This window comes from Chelonoidis abingdonii, chromosome 26 (genome assembly GCF_003597395.2).
Source record: "Chelonoidis abingdonii isolate Lonesome George chromosome 26, CheloAbing_2.0, whole genome shotgun sequence".
NCBI lineage: Eukaryota > Metazoa > Chordata > Testudines > Testudinidae > Chelonoidis > Chelonoidis abingdonii.
The window spans coordinates 13,129,411-13,149,476 of record NC_133794.1 but is presented as its reverse complement, the minus strand read 5'-3'; the positions used below and the strand labels follow the sequence as shown (position 1 = coordinate 13,149,476).

The 20,066-nt window shown below is 46.7% G+C and overlaps 2 protein-coding genes and 1 long non-coding RNA gene across 4 annotated transcripts in view; 1 reads left to right on the top strand and 2 right to left on the bottom strand.

Moving 5' to 3' along the window:
• PFKM (phosphofructokinase, muscle) overlaps positions 1 to 7,504 on the top strand; it is a 45,225-nt gene extending 37,721 nt beyond the window's left edge. Inside the window, exons 19-23 of the mRNA XM_032786771.2 lie at positions 660 to 721; positions 1,549 to 1,660; positions 2,645 to 2,744; positions 6,202 to 6,307; positions 6,885 to 7,504. Coding sequence (XP_032642662.1) covers positions 660 to 721; positions 1,549 to 1,660; positions 2,645 to 2,744; positions 6,202 to 6,307; positions 6,885 to 7,032 — 528 coding nt within the window. The 3' untranslated portion in view covers positions 7,033 to 7,504. The remainder of the gene's footprint in view (positions 1 to 659; positions 722 to 1,548; positions 1,661 to 2,644; positions 2,745 to 6,201; positions 6,308 to 6,884) is intronic.
• Positions 1 to 20,066, bottom strand: part of LOC142045995 (uncharacterized) — an 80,601-nt gene that overhangs the window by 12,039 nt on the left and 48,496 nt on the right. The gene's annotated exons all lie outside the window — the stretch shown is intronic.
• Positions 11,603 to 20,066, bottom strand: part of ASB8 (ankyrin repeat and SOCS box containing 8) — a 9,455-nt gene continuing 991 nt past the window's right edge. For both annotated transcript variants that reach the window (XM_032786773.2, XM_032786774.2), the window contains exons 2-4: positions 19,292 to 19,453; positions 14,836 to 14,940; positions 11,603 to 14,044 (exon numbers count right to left, since the gene is read on the bottom strand). In XM_032786773.2, coding sequence (XP_032642664.1) covers positions 13,412 to 14,044; positions 14,836 to 14,940; positions 19,292 to 19,408 — 855 coding nt within the window. In that variant the 5' untranslated portion in view covers positions 19,409 to 19,453 and the 3' untranslated portion in view covers positions 11,603 to 13,411. The remainder of the gene's footprint in view (positions 14,045 to 14,835; positions 14,941 to 19,291; positions 19,454 to 20,066) is intronic.

The window sequence follows — 20,066 nt, the reverse complement described above, 5'->3', positions numbered from 1 at the left end:
TCCAGAGCAAGGCCCTAGGCTGCAGTGGAGTTATTCTGCCTTGCGTAGGGCCTGGTTCTTACTTACACCAATGCCCTTTTCCATGACTCTGGCACAGCAAAGGAACTGGAGCTTGTGAGCACTTTGGCGCTTGGACTGGCTTTTTGGCCTGTGTCCGTACAGCGCCTAGCACAATGGGATCCTGGTCCATGCCAGAATGCAAATCACAAACAACAACAGAGTGAATAAGAAGCCGTCCTATAGAGTTTAAAGCATGAGGGGACCATTTGTTGTCTACTCTGACCTTCTGCATCCCACAGGCTGAAGGATCTCACCCAGCGCTGGGGCTAGGAGCATCTACTCCTCCAAGGGTCCACGCCGGCACCACTGTTTTGCCATTGGCTGTAATGTCCCATTAAAATCACTGGCAGTTCTGAACCCTCAATTACTGCAGGCTAGGTAGACATCACACAGGCATTTCAGCAGGCTAGTTAGCTTTGATGTTGCTCTCATCTGATCGCTTTCGCTGAGCTTTATCGACTGACCGGAGATGTTTTCCTGCTCCCCGCAATGGGGATTTGCGTTTACTCCTTTAAAAGTTTGCTTTTAAAATATCTGGGTTTGCTTTAAAAAAATTCACAGGACTCTAAGAAGCCTCCTGCTCTTTTCTACGTTAACAGGTTAACGTCGAGCATCTGTGTGAGAAAATGAAGACCACAGTGAAGAGAGGCCTGGTGTTGAGGTAACCAGCATCAAAACAAGTCAGGCTGGGGACAGGTACAGGCTGCTGCAGGGGCCAGTGGCTGAAGCGCTGGACCAGGACTTAGGAGACCTGGGTTCTGTTCCTTGCTTTTCCACAGCCCTGCTGGCTGACCTACGGCAAGTCACTTGCCTTCTCTGTCTAGCAATTTCCTCAGAGATGAGACTTTCCCCTCTCGTAAAGCACTTTTCCATGAACGGCATTAGATAGTCCATATTATGCTGGACACCTCTTACGTGGGATGTATATTCCACAGCCTGTATTAACAATGGTGCTATGAGGGGATGGAGAGCAATCAGAATCCTGGTGCAAAGACCACCAAGGGACCTCGGGATTCGTAAAATACAGTCTACAAGGCAACATTTTCAAAAGCACCTAAACCACTTAGGCCCAGATCTACAAAGGTATTTAGGTGCCCTTGATTTCAATAGGAATTAGGCAGGTTCCACTGACTTTCAGTAGGATTTAGGAACCCAAGTAATTAAGGGAACGTTCTCCAGATCTGTCTAGGGAAAAGATCTGCTCATCTCCTTGCATGACATGCCCTGGCATAAGTGAAAAAAACCTTCCAACCACACTCATAAATGAAAACTAGGCGATAGAGGCCCAGTATACTTCCAAAGGGCTGACCCTGAGCTGCCATCGAGCTCTGCCTCACCAGTCTATATTTCTCTCTTCGTGAAATCTCCTTCCTTCCCCAGTTTTTCCCCCAATCATCCAATGCTTTAAAGCCACTTATTTTAGTATCCTGTCTCCATCTGTTGTGTCCACCCCTCGTTCACTTGGGCTTTCGTGTTTGCACCTCGCAGAAATGAGAAATGCAATGAAAACTACACCACCGACTTCATCTTCAACCTGTATTCGGAGGAAGGGAAAGGCATCTTCGAGAGCAGGAAGAACGTGCTGGGACACATGCAGCAGGTACACACGAAGCTGGTGAGGTAGTGCGGCCCAGTGGATGGGACACTAGACAGGGACTCAGGAGACCCGAATTCTGATCCCAGCTTTGCCACTCAGCTGGTGAGTGACTTTGTGCAAGTCCCTTTCCCTCTTGATGCCTCCGTGTCCCGCCCTTTGGCTGCTTAGGCTGAGCTCTTCGTGCCAGGGCCTGTCTCGGTACCGCTCGGCACAATGGAGCCCTGATCTCAGTCAGGGCTATTATAATATGGTAAATAACAGAGGACACTCTTCTCTAGACAGCAAAGCCCCTCTCACTTCAGTACCATCTTTCCTCTGCCCTATTGCTTCATCCAAGTGACCCAAACCTCTGGAAAGGAACAGTTAGATTGGCTTCCAGCAACATGACCTTACAGGGCCGCCCCGGGGGGGCGGGGCAAGAGGGGCAATTTGCCCTAGGCCTCGGGCCACACAGGGGCCCTCATGAAAGTTTTTGGGGGGCCCTGGGGCGGGGTCCTTCACTTACTTCAGGGGCCCCGGAAAACTCTCACGGGGTCTGGGCCCCTGGAGCTTCTTCCACTCTAGGTCTTTGGCTGCAGCGGGTTCCTTCTGCTTCGGGACCCACCGCCAAAGTGCTGGGTCTTTGGCAGCAATTCAGCAGCAGGGGTCCCCCGCTGCCAAAGACCCCAGGCCCCCTGAATCCTCGGGCGGCCCTGCCACCTTAAAGAGCCAATAGCAGCTCTTCTGGGCTCCCAAATCATTTGCTGGGGGAGAACCATTCTAGATGGGCATCACCTTACTGAGCCAAGCACTGGGGGTCTTGGTATTGATCACAGGTGCTGGAATTTGGGGTTGGTACAGTGTCCAGCAGCAACAGAGCTTGTATGATTTTTTCTGCCTTCCGGGTGGGTGATGTGCCAGGTATCCCGTTGAAAGGCAGCGAGTTCTCCCTGCTGTCATGACTCTTCTTGCCTGAAACCAAACTGACTCTCTTGGTGCAAATGGCAGGGTGGGACGCCAACTCCCTTCGACAGGAACTTTGGAACTAAGATGGGTACGAAGTCTGTGGCATGGCTCACCGGAAAAATCAAGGAATACTCCAGGCATGGTAGGTTACACATCACAGTGGGAAGAGAACCCCCATGACCCAGGCAGAGCCATCCACCACCTTTCTGTCCAGTAGTTGGGTGAACATGACTTGCTTTCGTGGCTACATTCAGGATGGATAAAAATTGATTTTAAAAAAATCTGATTTTTATTTAAACGGGATTTGTTATTGAAATTAAATCCATTTTCCTTTAAAATTAATTTCAAATAACCTACCTAACGCCTAAACTTACTATAATCTTTTTTCATTTAATTTAAATGATTTTAAATATTCAAACAGTACATGATTGCTGTCAACGTTTTTAAAGAAAGTCAAACCACTGAATGGGGGGAAAGCACTGGAACTAGAGTTTGCCGATGTGCTAAACCAGCTTTTAACAGCAATGGCTTCTGCTGCAAGCGCAGAGAGACTATTTTCTTCAATTCAATTTATTCAACTAGTTCAGCTCCATGATTAGTTCGTCTGAAGTTGAGGAACTGACTGGGAGTTGAAAAAACCAGGAAAGTTTGTTTTCCTCTTTCCATCTAGGGTGACCAGACAGCAAGTGGGAAAAATTGGGATGGGGTCAGAGATAATAGGCACCGCAGCCTATATAAGACAAAGCACCAAATATAGGGACCGCCCCTATAAAATTGGGACATCTGGTTACTCTATTTCCAACTAAATGAGGTGTGAGAGGATGAGATCTGCTGGCTCTAAAATCTTGAAGGACAACTGAAAAGTTGTATCGGCAGAGCGACCTCTCAGGTATTAACAATTCATACCCCAAGAGACATAGCTAAGTCGATCTAATCCCTGGTGTAGATTGGTCTCCTATCTTCCATTGACCTCTCACTATCACCCACCTGGTGCCCCCTGACCGCTGGCCTACAGAGCCACTCTCTCTGACCCAATGACTATTTAAGTATTTATCCACAGTGGGATGGTCATTGGGCCAGAGAGAGAGAATGGCTCTGTAAGCCAGCGATTAGGGCATCTACCTGGGAGGAGGGAGACCCAGCATCCAGTCCCCTGCTCCAATCGCTCCATTCATAGAATATCAGGGTTGGAAGGGACCTCAGTGGTTTGCGCATTGGCCTGCTAAACCCAGGTTGTGAGTTCAATCCTTGAGGGGGCTATTTAGGGAACTGGGGTAAAAATCTGTCTGGGTAAAAACCTCTAAGGAAGGAGATTCCCCCAACCTCCACTAGGTAACCCATCCCAGTAACCACCCTCCTAAAAAAAGTTTCTCCTAATATCCAACCTATGATCTCCCCCACTGCAACTTGAGATGCGCATTACTCCTTGTTCTGTCAATTATTTATCCAGAGTGGAACAGCTTCAGCAAGCAGAGGTTGAGGAAGCCCCCCCAGCCTATCCATAGCTCAGTGGCTAGAGCACTTTTGGAGAGGTAGGATTTGAGGGATCTCCCTTCTCACATCTCAAGCGAGTGCTCAAACCACTGGGCTAAGAATAGGCACCACACCCTCCACCAATATGTTGAACGAGAACAGATCCAGCAGGTGGGCCTTTCCCCTGTCCTGTCTCGGCCAGTTTGTGAATCAACTCTGGGACCGAGGTGGTAGATGGACATCTGGATTCCTAGAGGGAGGCAGCAGGGTGCGGATGCCCAGAGGCAGAAACAATAAGCACAAGGTAGCATTTATGACTAGTCTACACTGATGCCCAGGCCACTGCATCTTCATAACCATTGTTATAACCTACCCATGCTACAGTTACAGTTTGAACTTCAGTGTAAAAATACCCTTAGTCACGATAGCTTCTCATGTGCCATGCCACACTTCACATAAGCCGGAAGAGAAGTGGAAAATGAGAAGTCATGAAATAATTTAAGGACATAATCCCAAAATGGGATCCATGTGATCAGATCCTTGCCCCGCTACAGAACTCTGTTGCTTCACTAAAGCATCTGTATGGGCTCAAGGATCCGATTGCAGGGTCAAGACCTTAAAACAAACCCAACCTGTGTTTGAGCCTCTCTCTGTTTTCTCTAATTATCTTTTCCTATCCCCAGACTTCCTTTTTCCTGTCTCAGTTTCGTATAATCAAATAGAATAGGGGGGAGAGATAGTTCAGTGGTTTGCGCATTGGCCTGCTAAACCCAGGTTGTGAGTTCAATCCTTGAGGGGGCTATTTAGGGAACTGGGGTAAAAATCTGTCTGGGGATGGGTCCTAGTTTGAGCAGGGGGTTGGACTAGATACCTCCTGAGGTCCCTTCCAACCCTGATATTCTATGTAGTGGTTATCAACTAATGAGAATCAGGTATTCCTTGAAAAAAGGAAAATAACTAAGAAGTACAAATGCAAAAGAAGATTAAAATGGATTATTAAATCAGGGGTTAAAGCCAGTGATTTAAAAGCACTTGGCAATCCATGCTGGGGGAGCCTGCAGTGTTGCTGTTTGGGTCTCAGGATATTTGAGACAAGGTGGGTGAGTGTTGCAGTTAGTGGGTCAAGGCGCTGCCGCCACCTAGTGGCAGAGGTTGAGAACTAAGTTCTCAGTGCATTCTCACAAAGGTGGTAACCCTAATACAGCGCCTTTAGGACCTGGTTTTTCAGAGGCCATGAGGATGTTTCAGACTGTGGGAGAGCAGCTGGGTGGGGCCACTCCTCATTTCTGCTGGTGGGGGGGTGCAGGGAGAAACACAGATGCAGGTACAAGCGCTAGGATGAGCACTGGCCCTAGGAACTGCAAGAGCCTGAGTCACAGACAGCTAGGGTACATTTGGAGGAGAAGAGAATTTGGCCATTCAAAAACTGCTGAGCAAAGACTTAACAGAGGCTGGGATGAGGCTTACGGCACCAAAACAGTGTGGTCTAGAGGTTAGAGCATTTGGTGGACTCCAGAAACATGGGGGCACCTGTTGGTTGACGTGGTGCAAGTCACATCCCCTCTCTGTGCTTCAGTTTCTCCATCTGTATAAGGGGGATAACAAAACTGACCTTTGTAAAGCGCTTTGAGATCTACTGATGAAAAGAGCTAGGCATTATTACGGAACATGGAGCAGCAGGCTGCTTAGCGCATGAGGAAATGGCTAGAAATGAATTGCCGGGGCCACTAAGTTCACCAAATGTGGTTGAGGAGGAAGGATCCTTGCATCCAGTTGTGCTTTTCACTTACTTTGAATTCACCTAGCATCAGTCCCCAGGAACATACAGATTTCAAAATCCTCATGTCCTCAGGGATATTCGCCCCATGCAATCACTGGGCAGGGTGGAACCTGTTTCCAGGAAGAATGAATGGCTCAAGGGGACTGTGCAATCCCATAGCATTCAGCAAGAGGCCTCCCTGTCACATTTGAGGGTGGCCTAAGGCTGCCTGGCTTTGTTCTCTGCCTCTTTGTCCAGGTTTTTGCCTCCTCTGCACGTGCAGTGGGGCACACAATCAGCGAGCTGCAGATGAACTGGAGGGATGGGTACTGAAGTACTAAGATGGCTTCACTCCAATTCCTTACAGGTCGTATCTTTGCCAACACCGCGGATTCAGCCTGCCTCTTGGGCATGCGGAGACGGAGTCTAGTCTTCCAGCCACTCGCCGAACTCGAAGAAGAGACAGATTTTGAGTAGGTTTTCCAAATATTCTCCCCCTTTCCTGTGCATCTACCACACTGGTGACAAATTGACAAGTAAGGGAGAGTACGAAAACATTTGAAAGGGTTGGAAGCAAGGAGGGCGGTTGTAGAGGGCTGGTCTCTAATTAAGACATAGGAATATCATAGGCTGAACATCAGGTAAGTCTTTCAACTGGGCAGATCTCTCAGCATATAGAATAGCATCCCAAGAGAAGTGGTGGAAGCCCCACTGCTCAACTCGTTTAAGAAACCAGAAGAAGACAGAGTAAGGGGGGAGGGATAGCTCAGTGGTTTGAGCACTGGCCTGCTAAACTCAGGGTTGTGAGTTAAAAATCACCGAGGGGTCCATTTAGGGATCTGGGGAAAAAAGTCTGGGGATGGGTTCTGCTTTGAGCAGAGGGTTGGGCTAGATGACCTCCCGAGGTCCCTTCCAACTCTGATATTCTATGAAGGGTACAGAGCAGTTGTGCCATAAAGCACCTTCCAGTATTGCATCAAGCGACATGCCTAACGTATGTCCCATGTTCAGGAGTGGTTTTTACAATATACATTCCTTTCTCCCCAACAGGCACCGCCTCCCCAAACAACAGTGGTGGCTAAAACTTCGTCCAATCTTAAAGATTCTGGCCAAATACAAGGCTGACTTGGATACCTCTGAGAAAGCCCACCTGGAACACATCACGCACAAGGGGGTGCCTGCTGAAGCCAACATATGAACCACTGGCGAGGCAAAACAGCTGGAACAAGAGCAGCTCTGCCTCTGAAAATAGCTTTTGGCATCAGGGACCTCTGAAATAAAGTTCTCACTGTTTTAGCTCATGTCCCCAGCTCAGCATGCAGCAGTCTAGCATTTATACAGTAGTTGGGGCTGCAGCCAGCCACATGTGTGTATGAAAACAAGACACACAATTCACAGGATGGCAAATGCAAGATCCTGGTATATAAAACTGCCTAATTTACTGGTTAAAAAAAGTTTTGAAATGCACTTTCTGGGACTGATTTAGCTTCCACAGGGTAGTTTAGATGGATGCGTCGATCAGGCTTCTTTTACATCCGAGTTCATTATTTTAAAATGTTAGAGTCTAATTTATGTAACGGTTTTAAAAGAAACCCGACGTGTTTCTGAACTAGCTCGTGGTATGGCAGGAAGTGCCAGCGAAATGAGAATAAACGTTATGGGTAGAATTACTAGAGCACCTCTATGGTTTCAACTTCTCCAGACACTTGAATGTACAGGAATCGTCAGCATCAACCTGTCTGAATCATAGACTTTAAGGTCAGAAAGGACTATTATGATCATCTAGTCTGACCTCCTGCACAACGCAGGCTACAGAATCTCACCCACCCACTCCTGTATCAAACCTGTGTCTGAGCCACTGAAGTCCTCAAGTCGTGGTTTAAAGACTTCAAGGTGCAGAGAATCTTCCAGCAAGTGACCTGTGCCACACGCTGCAGAGGAAGGTGAAAAAACCCCAGGGCTTCTGCCAATCTGCCCTGGAGGAAAATTCCTTCCTGACCCCAAATATGGTGATCAGCTAAACCCTGAGCATGTGGGCAAGACTCACCAGCCAGACAATTCTCTGTAGTAACACAGATCCCACCCCATCTAACATCCCATCACAAGCCATTGGGCATATTTACTGCTAATAGTCAAGGATCAATCTCATTATACCATCCCCTCTGTAAGCTTATCAAGCTTACTCTTGAAGCCAGATATGTCTTTTGCCCTCACTACTCCCCTTGGAAGGCTGTTCCAGAACTTCGCTCCTCTGATGGTTAGAAACCTTCGTCTAATTTCAAGTCTAAACTTCCTGATGGCCAGTTTATATCCATTTGTTCTTCTGTCCACATCAGTACTGAGCTTAGGTGCTGTACAAACACACAACAAAATGACAGTCCCTTCCCCAAAGAGCTTATAAAGGTATGTCTACACTGCAATCAGTCAGAGGTGTGACTGCAGCACACGTAGGCATCCCTGAGATCGCTTACTAAAGCAGCAGCGTAGCCATGGCGGGCATATGGGCTCGCTACTGGAATATATACACAGGGTCTGGGTGAGATTCTACTTTAGCATCCTGCTTTTCTAGTATTTCAATCAAATACTTAACCGATCAATGCACTATGAATGCCACTGTTCGAACACACACTAGGCATCATCTGTTCACACAGCTAGCTGGATGCTTCACACAGCACTGGTTTCTGAACACCTCACGTTCTCAAGTGGAATTTCTCCTCAACACCCTTCTGCAGCAGAGAACTATGAGCCCCCTAGCTGGGGAAACAGAGGCACAGGGTCAACTACGTCACCCAGCGGGGAATGGGACCCAGCTCTCCAGAAGCCTGGTCTACACTAGTAAAGGATTACCTGTATAGCTGGCAAACCTTCCTGGTGCAGATGCATCTCATACTGGCTGGTGCTGGGATAACTTATACCAGCTCCTCCAGTGTCATAACCTATGCCAGCAAAAGCACTTTGAAGCTGGTATCACTGCATCTACATTAGGGCTTTTGCTGGTACAGAAAGGTCACCAAAAGAGTCACTCCTCTAACCAACATTTCTATGCTGGCAGAAGTATCTAATGGAGACCTGGCCTGAGTCCTAGTCCCCTAGCCTATAATGCCCCCCACAACCATGATCCCTCCACCTCCGGGATGACAATTCCATATCACAACATACAGCAGCCAGTAGTTCCCAGGAGCTGAGGCCAGAGCCAAAGAATGTTACAGATACCATCTCTATCAGCTTCGTCACACGCACGTGAATTCAAGCCTTTTATCCCCTCCACTGCTGCTAATACCTTCATTCGAAAGGTCACACTGCAGCAGAGGTGCTAGCGGATCAGATACTTGGACAAATACCCACAGCTGCGCTAAACAAGCCCTCCTCAGGAAGAGAATACTGGTCTCTGGAGGGGCCAGAAGAGGGAAATTCAGGGTGAAGAGAAGAGATGGTGGAAGCTTTTTATTTTGTTAAAAAACAGAAAAGAGTTGACAGTGTGACAGAAAATTCCCCCCCTGCTCAATTTTTACAAAAAATTTCAAAACAAAATGTTGAAATTTGTTTTCATTTTGAACTAGGGCTTGTTTTTAAAAATAAGTTTTTCTAGAAAAAGAGTAAATAAAGTGAGTGTGAGGGGAAAAATTGACATCTTGTCCTGGAGGGGAGTTTTTGTTTTGTTAAGTGGAATATTTCCCACCAAAACAATACATTGGGGTTCCTCTCCCCAAAAAAGATTTTCCCAAAACACACTTACCTTTTTTCAACCAGCTCTGAGGAGGCTGGCTTCTCCTGGCACTAGCTAAGCTGATGGCCCTCATGACTCTTCTGACCAGTAGCTAAATACCCTCTGACGTACTGAGACCCATCAGGTCCCATCATCCAAAGGACAAAGGCTACCTTCCCCTCCATTTTCAGGGCTTCCTAAACAGGGCAAAACTCTGGGAGGTTCTTCTGAGAACATCGCTGGCCTAATGTCTAGTTTCATATTGGCAAGGAGACCAGTGTAACAAGATGGGTCTTGAAGCACATCTCAGGTTTTAGCACTGAACTAATTCTACAAGCGAGGGCTCTCCATTGAGAACAGCACTTCCCAGGAGTCTGATCCTGGACGCATCAGCGGCAGCCACACCGCTAAACGCAGCTGGTTAAGGATGGAGTAGCGAGGCCAGAAGAGAGTAGTTTACTGAGATGAGGAGGGATCCTGGAGCAAGTAGTTTAAGGATGGTAGATACAAAAGCGAGCTTAATGGCTGGAGGAGGTACAATGTAGGACAGGAGACCTCAGAGTCACAGAGAAGAGGAAAGAAGGATTAAAGCACAAATATGAATGAGACCAAGCGAACGTCACTAGAACGGCCAGAAAGAAAGCGGCAAGGAGAAACTGAGTTACTCCTGTTATTCCTTAAAGGACTGGCTGGGATCTGGACAGTCACTCATTCTCCTAAGCATCCCCATGTTGCCAAGCCACCTTTCTGCAGCTCACTAACAGCAAGGCTCTGAAAGCTTTCACAGGCAGCCTGCTCTTCGCTGTGTTTCTCCATGAAAACTCATCGGAGGGGAGTCATTTTAGAGCCGAACTTGGTCTCCTAGAAATGCTGCAATCGTTGCCAGAACACAAAAAGGATTTGTGAAGTGTCTCAGGGCACGTCTACACTACAAAATGAAGTCGACATACAGCCACCGCAGTAGTTCATTCCATTTTTAAAGGTCCACAGTAGCTCTTTCAGTCAGCAGTGTGCGTCATCACCAGGAGCGCACATACTGATATAACCGACTCTCCGCTCCCACCCCAATCCCTCACCAGGAGGTAGCCCAGGCTTGGGCTCTTCTTTTCCTCCTGCCCCACCTCATCCCTCACCAGGCAGCAGGCCAGGCTCAGAATCTCCTTCCCACCCCCTAATCCTTCAATGGGTGGCGGGGCTCCAGCTATCAGCCCCATGGGGCAACAGGCAATGTAAGCAATGCAGCGCCTACACTTTCACCGTGTCAACCTAACAACATGGATTTAAGCACTACGCTTCCTGTGGAGGTGAAATTATTAGGTCAGTGTAGTGGGCGAGTTACATTGATGCACAGACACTTACAGTTAGGTCGATGTACAGCACTTCTTTATAGCGTAGCCCAGGCCTGAGTAACAAAGCCAGTTTAATAGGGAGAGAATCCCATAGTACCCAGACAGCATCAGTGAAAAGAGAGCTAGCACAGGAGCTGCTTAGAGCTGGTCTTGAGTGGTTTATTTTTGTAACTATAAAATACAGAGAGCAACAAGACAAATCACTACAGAAACCAGAAGGGGGGCGGGGGGGGAAGTGTTTCACAGTTCCCGGCAGAGTTTTATATACAGAAGACCTTTCCAACAGCTCCTTTTCCTATTTTGGAACATTCTCCCTAGCTGGATGTTGTCACTCTGTGTTTCAGGGAACGCCCCACTGAAAACAGAGTCTTGTTAAAAACAGGGCACTGCCTGAGGAATTGCTGATCAGTTCTCCCTCCTGGAAGTGCTGCGAGCTCTCACACACGCTGCTCTCAAAAAAAAAAAAAAAAAAAAAAAAAAAAAAAAAAAAAAAATAAATGGCAGTGAGATAGTGTAAAACCAAGAGTCAAACTTTAACCAAAACACCTTCAAACGTGTTACTGTGAGTGAATGTGTCACAGAAACCAAGTGCCTAGGGTTACAAGCGGTAAGTCCCTCCTGCTCCAGAATACATTCACACCAGGCAGGACTGGAGATCAGTAGCGCAGGGCACCACNAGTGCTGCGAGCTCAAACACACGCTGATTTGAAAAATAAAAAAAAAAAAAAAAAAAAAAAAAAAAACCAGAGAAATGGCAGTGAGATAGCATAAAACCAAGAGTCAGACTTTAACCAAAACACCTTCAAACGTGTTACTGTGAGTGAATGTGTCACAGAAACCAAGTGCCTAGGGTTACAAGCGGTAAGTCCCTCCTGCTCCAGAATACATTCACACCAGGCAGGACTGGAGATCAGTAGCGCAGGGCACCAACACTACTGGGAGATGCGAAAAGCATGTTCTCAGAGGGTGATCTGAAGCAGAGAATAGCCCTCACCACGGAGCAGACCCACACCACACTTTGGCATCCAGTTCTTTCACCAGAAGACCGGAACCATTTGAAGTGCAGGATTTTGAGAGGGGCTGTTCATTAGGACAAAGTGTGATTGTTGCTAATTGTATTTTTGAGAGGGCGCACCCTTTATATTGTAAGAATCCCATAACTCTCCCCACTTTAATACCTCCCCCCCCGCCCTACAATCACACCCACGCAGCACTGCTTAATAGCCACCGTTACTGCAGTCGTGGGCAAGGACAGTCCCACTGGAGCCTTTCTGAAATCAGCCAGAGACGATGCAGTTCAGGGGCTCTAGAAAGTGCTTCTGGATCCCAGCAGCAGTGCTGGGTGCTACTCTTTCCTTAATGATCCCGCAGACGTAGCGAGCCAGGCGACCTCTCTTACTGGTGCTACGGGAGCACCAAGGCATCTCATACCCACCCCACCCTGCTCCAGGAAAATGTCTGCGTTCACGTTACTTGCTTTGTTAGGAACACATTTAAAATATCTCCTTCCCCCACAATTAAGAGTTGACGCATCTTAGAAATAATAAGTGCAGGGACGGAAATCCCCCAGTGCATGATGTGAAGGAAAAACCGGTGTCTCTCTAGACAGGGCTTACCTTCCCTACAGTTCTCCATCTCTGCTCATTACTCTGTACATGACTCCCTCCATCCAGGGAGCTGGGTGCTGTGCTGTGCTTTAGGCTTGGGGAGGTGCAGTGCGGAAAGCACTGATTAGAGATACAAACACTCTGTAGGAAGGAGCTCTCCTACCAAGGTCTATGAAAAAATACAAACTGAATACATGTGCTTGGGGTGGGAGCTACCACTAAAACTAACAAGTCTGCAAGCTGGAGTGCTGCTTGCTGCCTGGTTGACTCAGTCGAGACAGCATAGAAGCTGAATGGCACCAGCTCACATCCTCCAACAGACAAGAGCAACCATGTGGGATTTTCCCATGCTCCAAGACTCCCTCCCGCACTTAATTCCTTCCAACAGGAATAGATCCCCCCTTGCCTACTCTCCAAACCTAATTGAGAAGGCATCTCTCTCGCTAAAGCCCACACCTAATCTCCAGAAAGCAGGATGATAATCTGTCTTTCTGTGGCAGGGAAGGTGACTAATTCTGTTCAGCAATGTCTTGTGAGATGGCCGGTGGCTTGGTACTGAACTCGGAGAGCAATCCAGAGGGTGGAGGTGGGGAACAGGCCCGTGCAGGAAGAAACAGCACAAAAATTTCCCCTCACACACCTTTTAAGCCACCAGTAGTGCCAGCTGCCACCACAAAGGTCACTATCCTGTATGGTACTCTGGGTGAGACAGGAGAGGGAGCCCTAGAGCCTGGAGTAATCTTGGATGGCGACTAGTCATCAGCTTGACCATCAGAGAGTGAGGAGGAAGAAACTAGTGTCTGTGATGTCACAGATCGAGTCACAAATCTAGTTATGTTACTGGCATCCCCATAAAGCATAAGGAATGGGGGACAGTGAATCAAGCACAGAATCCCCTAGAATTTTGCCACTCACTTAACTAAGGAGCAACAGATATTCTTTCAGGGACTCAGGCAAAGGAAGCTCCTTCACTGCATCCGGCAGGAACTGGACACCCAGGCTACGCCGCAGCGCACAGCGAGACAGTGTCTTTAAGGTACCTGGGGCGGAGCAGAGCAGGGTAAGTTTTTCACACAGCTGCTGATCTCTCATTACCTCCCTGGGCATATTACCATTTTTCCTTAAATCAAAGTGTCCAATAGCTCTGTGAAGAAGATCAAAGCAAGAATCTTCTCGCTCAGTACCAAGTCCTCTGACCAACAACGCAACCAGCCTAGATATCGGCGTCTGGCCTTTCAAGTTAACCACCCTGACCTCCGCTCCGAAATCCAGGAGTATGCTCACGCTCTCTAGGTTTCCCTTCATGGCAGCCCAGCTCAGGGGTGTGTCATCATTATAATCCCGAGCATTAACCAAGGCGCCGTTCTCCAAAAGCGTTCGGACGCACTCCGCATTGTTTTTAAAGGCAGCCCAATGGAGGGGCGTGTCCTTGTTCCCATCCAGCGCACTGGGGTTTGCGCCATATTCTAAGAGGATCTCAACGCAGGTCTCATCTTTTTCTGCTGCATAATGAAGGGCTGTTCGGTTGTACCCATCTAGGGCATTGACCTGCAGAGACAAAGGAATGGATTCTTCAGAGACAGGTATTATGCATTAACAGATCTTTGAGTGGGATTTGCAGAACACTCGGCATCAACCTAACTCTGCTCCCACTGAAGTTGGTGGGAGTTTTACCAATGTTCGCAGCATTAACTNTATATGTGAACTGGGAAGTGCCGGAGCACTTTTTGCCAGAAATGAAGGCTATTCTGGTGACTAGGGCAATAGCCTAGGACTTGGGAGACTCTTACTCAGTTCCCTTCTCTGCCCAAGATCACACAGGAAGCTTGTGCTAAAGTCAATAACGTAACCTAGATCTTCAAACACCCAATCCTAGGCATTAGCCACAAAACCTCCTTCCTCCCGAAACTGATGTGTTTGTGAGAGTCAAACTGCAGAAACATGCTCCCAAAAAAAGGTAAGGAAAGACTTCCCGAATTGTGTAACATCAGCTGTGCAGCTCTGTAAGTGCACATTTGCCAGACTAGGGCATAAGGCAGATGCCATTAATACAAGTCACTGAACGATATACATGTGCTGTACATCTACACAATTTTAAGCCTTCGGAGTTAAAATACATCCTTTCAAGATCATGGTACAGTAACTATGGTTCATTGAGAACCAGATGCACACCAAAACCGAAGGGTTTGTTTTTGTTTTTTTTCCAGGTATTTTTAATAGGTTGGCTGCAAGCTGATTTTCTTTCAAACTACAGTGCGTCTTTACTGTGGCTGCATCAGCTCCCAACTGAATGGCTCTCCTGTATCCAGTCTAAAGGAACGTTTTTTAAACCCTTTTACCTCCGCTCCTTTTTGCAGCAGTAGTTCAACGCAATCCGCATCGGCAACCATACAAGCGCAGTGCAGCGGCTTCAGAATGCCATGCATACAGTTAACGTCGGCTCCCTGAGGAAAGACAGGGAATAGCGAATGGCGTGAGTAAATTGCATCTATTCCGGCCCATTTTACATCATGGCCTCTGTCGCATACACATACCAGTTAAATGTGAGAGATTCCCACACCGGATGCTACATACTGAGATAGTTACAGTATCAATGGAACCTTATTATAAAGTGTTTCTAAACAGATGTCCCAAGCATATTACACTCATGAGTAATATCAGGTAATTTTTTTGTATTAGAACCTGCAACTCGGACCACTTTCTAGATCCTCATATCCAGGACACAAATCTTGCAGCTTCTGTCAGTATCTTTGTAATTCACTCCCCTTTGTTGCTACTATGGCTCTGGAGAGGGGTTCTCTCCCGCATCCTAAGAGCTGCCCTTATCTCAAGCTCAGGAAAAAGTTCAGATCAACATCTTAGCAACCCATGGCCCTAATAAACCTGGATCACTAGCCACTGGTGTCACAGTTACCAGGAGCACTGCACCTCTAACATCATCTGATCCTGTTGAATGCATCCCCCAACCTCTGGCCTGAAGCCTCTAGCAGTGACCTGGCTGAGGATGGAATCACACGATTCTCCCACTATCAAGAGCAGGCTCTGGGTCACAGTCTCCTGGTACTAACCATGGTTGCCTCAGCAGGTCTGACTTGGGCTCAGATGCTGCAGTTCTGTTCCCTTCAAGGCACCAAGAGTAGTAACTAGTGACCAAACAGCCTCCTTAAAGCTAAGCATCATTTACTTAAAACAAGAGCGTCCTAGAGAAAACATCTTTAAAACAATAAAACAGTGCATATTCAGGTCCAGTTTAACCCTTTGTAACGGGCGACTTTCAGTTCTGGCAAAACAAGGTCTGCAACTTGTTGGAGGCAGGATCCTTGAAGCTAGCGGCTTGCCCCACTGGTTTTAGAGTGTGCACTTGGGAGTTTGTAGCCGAGAAGCCATCAGTGTGCACTCATGCAAACACACCACTGAATTTGAGCATGACAGGAATATAACGAACATTGCACTATCCCCGCTATAAGTTAGGTCAATACGATCACCCAGGAAATTCTAATAATGTGCTATACAATAACTTCCCCTCTGACAGGTCATGTACAGTGTTCATAACATTATTACATATCAGCTCCGTGTCAGTCACAACTGGTATACGAGCCATCTTCCAAACAAACACGGGCAAGCAACTTCTATCAGCTGACGTTTCCTTCAGACTCAAGAATCATTGGTGGCAATTTGATTGTACGCTGAGAAAGCTGGCAGCAAGTTAGTTAATCCTTGATAAATTCAGTTGCAGCTCCAAATTCTATTCCTGGATCGCCCTGCTTTTTAGAGAGAAGCCTCTGGTTCCATAGGGGTTCTAGCAAAAGGCAGGGGTGGGCCCTGTTCCTACTTTTCAATACTGCACCTGATCACTGGCAGCCATTTGCCAGCAGCATCCAAGCATCTGACACATTAGGACTGGCAAACAAATTTATATAATGCAGATGCCTCCCAGCTAATCTCAGGTTAAGGTGTGTCCTACACCTGTATGATTTTGAAGTACTCTTCAGCTACAGAATACACTGCATGAAGCCAGGGTTTCTGCCCACTTCAAAGGGCTTCCTTAATCACCAAGCTGATTTATGGCACTTTTGCTGGGCTTGCTTAACCTCAAAATATCTGGAGATTAAAAAAACTCAGCAGTTGCTTGAATCAGTCAAGGCTCATCTGGACCCTCTGCCATTTACAAGAGAGTGAATAATCTGAAACTATGACAAGTGCTTAGCCTTTTCCTGTGCAGCGGGTTGAGCATATTTTACAGTGTAATTTTAAGAATAAGGTTTGGAAGAGTTTGACCTTTAAGCATTTGAACAATATGCAGAATCTCAGTTCTAGGTGCCTTTTCTGGAGATTAAACAGCCCCCCCAATTTTCTCCCCTTCTCCCATGCAGCCAGAAGTGACATGACATTCCCAAAAAAAAACGAGGAGTCCAGTGGTCCTTAAAGACTAACAGATTTATTTGGACATAAGCTTTCATGGGTAAAAAACAGGGACTAGCGAACGGCGTTAGTAAATGCATCTATTCCAGCCCATTTTACATCGTTGGCCTCTGTCAAATGGCGTTAGATGCATCTGAAGAAGTGGGTTTTTTACCCACAAAAGCTTATGCCCAAATAAATCTGTTAGTCTTTAAGGTGCCACCAGACTCCTCATTGTTTTTGTGGATACAGACTAACATGGCTACCCAAGAGTGCTGGCAGCAGAAGGTCCCGCCCCCAAAATGGCATCCCCGACAGAGGCAGCGGAAGGTCCCGCCCCCGAAATACCACCAATGACCGTGGAGCCGGATGTTTGGCCACCGCAGTCACCAACCCCCCAAATGTCAGTGCCCTAGGCGACCGCCTAGGTCGCCTAATGGGTTGCGCCAGCCCTGCAGTTACCACTCTGATACATGACATTCCTGTTGATCAATGCTGGAGAAAAGTAATTGCCAGTGGTGCGTAGGAGTCTGCTTGGCAGAAAGATTCTTCTCCGTCTCATTGATTATATGGTTGACTCATATTCCTTCCACACCCCTCCATTTCCCGACACTTTCTAAGGACCCTTCATATTCTCTCTGCGTCTCCCCCAACACATACACCCACAGAACTTCTGCAGCAGCCCAAAATGACAGGAAAAAAGCCGCAGGTTTTTATTATGTTAAATAGAATGAATTACAATCCATACCATACTGCACTCGTTAGTTGAATATTTTGCTCAAATGCACTGGATCAGGAATGCTTCCCTGGTTATCTTACAAGGGGGCAGAAATTTCATAATGATGGTATTTAACACTGACAATAGCAGTGGGCAGAAGAAAAAGCTGAAGGCTTCATTTACTGAATGTTGCGGGAAGAGCGAGGAATTTTATGGTAACTGAGATGAAGATGGTGGGGATTTTTGTTAATGAGAAAGGCAGGTTTGTGAAACTCCTACACCAAATTTGAGCAGGAGGATACAGGACATCAGGCTTTCCATGTATTTTCAAATATTCTAACACTATTAAAGGCTAAATTTAGTCTAAAGCTTTGAAGTTCTGCTGTTCTGAGAATTCTCCCCCCCATGAAAAATAGGTGCTCAGGATAACTTTTAGTTGACAGTTCCAGTACAGTTGTACTTTTCTTTCTTTCTTAAGTCACCTGGAGGTAGAGACCAAGCATGAAAACTTTCAGCCCTAAAGGTCAAACATTGGCATTGCCATCTCTTGTTTTCAAATCACAAGTTCTCAGATTAGTTGGTGTTTTTCTTAAAGCTCCACCTCCCAGAGCCCTGTAATTATGTGAGACACTCAGCTTTTCTTTAAAAAAAACATTTCTAGCCCTCACAGTTATGGAGAAAAAGCTTGAAAAACACACTCCTCCAGGCTGAAGAAATACAAGGCGAGAGAGAGAGAGAGAATGAACCCCAATTAAAAAAAAAAAATCTCAATTTTTGGACGCCTGAATCATGACTTTTGAACACTTCAGATTGGCAATATGAGAGCGTGAACCCAGAGGCTAGAACAGACAATGTATCCCTGTGCCAATACAGTTAGTTATTGAACATGTAATAAAGAAACCAAATGCAACAAGAGTAGCATATAGCTCAGAAGACAAAGGGTCTTCTGCCTCCTGCCGGAAGCTGCATTCTCTGACAGGCTAAGGTAAACGCCAGTTACAAGCAGCTTCTCATCCACATGGCAGGGCTGCAAATTGCCTGCTGCAATCCCTTGTTTTATACCTCCATGTAGGATTTGGAAAGGTCTGAACCCTCTATGGAGGTCTTTATATAGCATCCGTCTTCACAGTACCTCTGCCCTTAAGGAAGCAGTTTCTCTCAGAGATGAGATACAGATCAACAGAAGAGGATTTCGAGGGTGGAAGATCTGGATGAGCTCTGCAACATAATTATGGGGCGCTGAGTATTAGACACAACGCAGCAGAGTTAAATTTGTTGTGTGAACCTTACCTCTATAATTTCCCTGAATTGTGGCAGTATGACTTGATATCCGCCTAGCTACCCAATCAAGATATACATTACCTCTATTACCATAGTATTTGCAGGTCCCAAATAAAATCAGAGCTCCGCTGCTCAGGACACCGTAAAGACAGTCTCTGCCCTGAATCCAGACAGACAAGACAAAGAATGAGGGAAGAAAGCAGCACAGAGAGGGTAAGAGACTTGCCCCAAGTCACACAACAGTGGAAGAGCCAGAAACAAAAGCCAGGTTCATGCCCTAGGGTGTCTCTCACTCATACGCACATACATTAGATGAGCTCGAGATACAGAGATATGCAGATAGAGAAGCACGAGCTTTCAAAACACAACACTAAAGCAACATAGCATTTACATACCCTGCTGATAAGATCTTCAACATTATCATGTGGGAAAGATCGTATGGCTGTTATAGTTCGGATCAACCGCTCTGACAAGGAGTATTTACTCTGAATGCTCTGCATAATGTACCACATACTGGAACTCAAGCTCCTTCAGTTAATTCACATGCTCTAAACTGCCTGGAAAGAAAGAAAAAAAAAAAGTTTAAAACAAATTATTTCTTCACTCCCCTGCAAGCCACACACCAGGCATTATTTATCTCAGTAAGATGACTAAGTCTGCCCATGAGATTGGCCAGACTCCACTCCGTTCGTTTCCTAGCAGCATTTATATCAACAATATTTGCTCTCTTTCTGTGAGAACTTCAAAACTAACCAATGTTTCCCCTTCAGACAAAGACACTTTTATCCCTGAATTTTAACAGCTGCATGTCTGTGACCTTCTTATGTTCACAGTTTTTTATAAAGCCAAAGACACTTATTGGTCATTTGTATCACTGTAATGCCTACGGGCCCCAGCCATGGTCCAGGACCCCATTGTGCTAGACACTGTAAAATACAGAGCAAAATTATCATCCCTTCCCTAAAAAGCTTCCAATCCTACCATCTCCCCACCCCACCCCTTCCTCTGATGGCAAGTAGCTCTCTGAGGCAGGATCTATAGCTTCATAGCAGTCCGCAGCACACCTGGCAACAAGGAATCATGGCATCGTGCAGCAAGTGAAAGGACACAAGTGAGTGACACTTTCCAGCCTGAGCCCTTATCTCACTCTCTCTCTCTCTCTCACACACA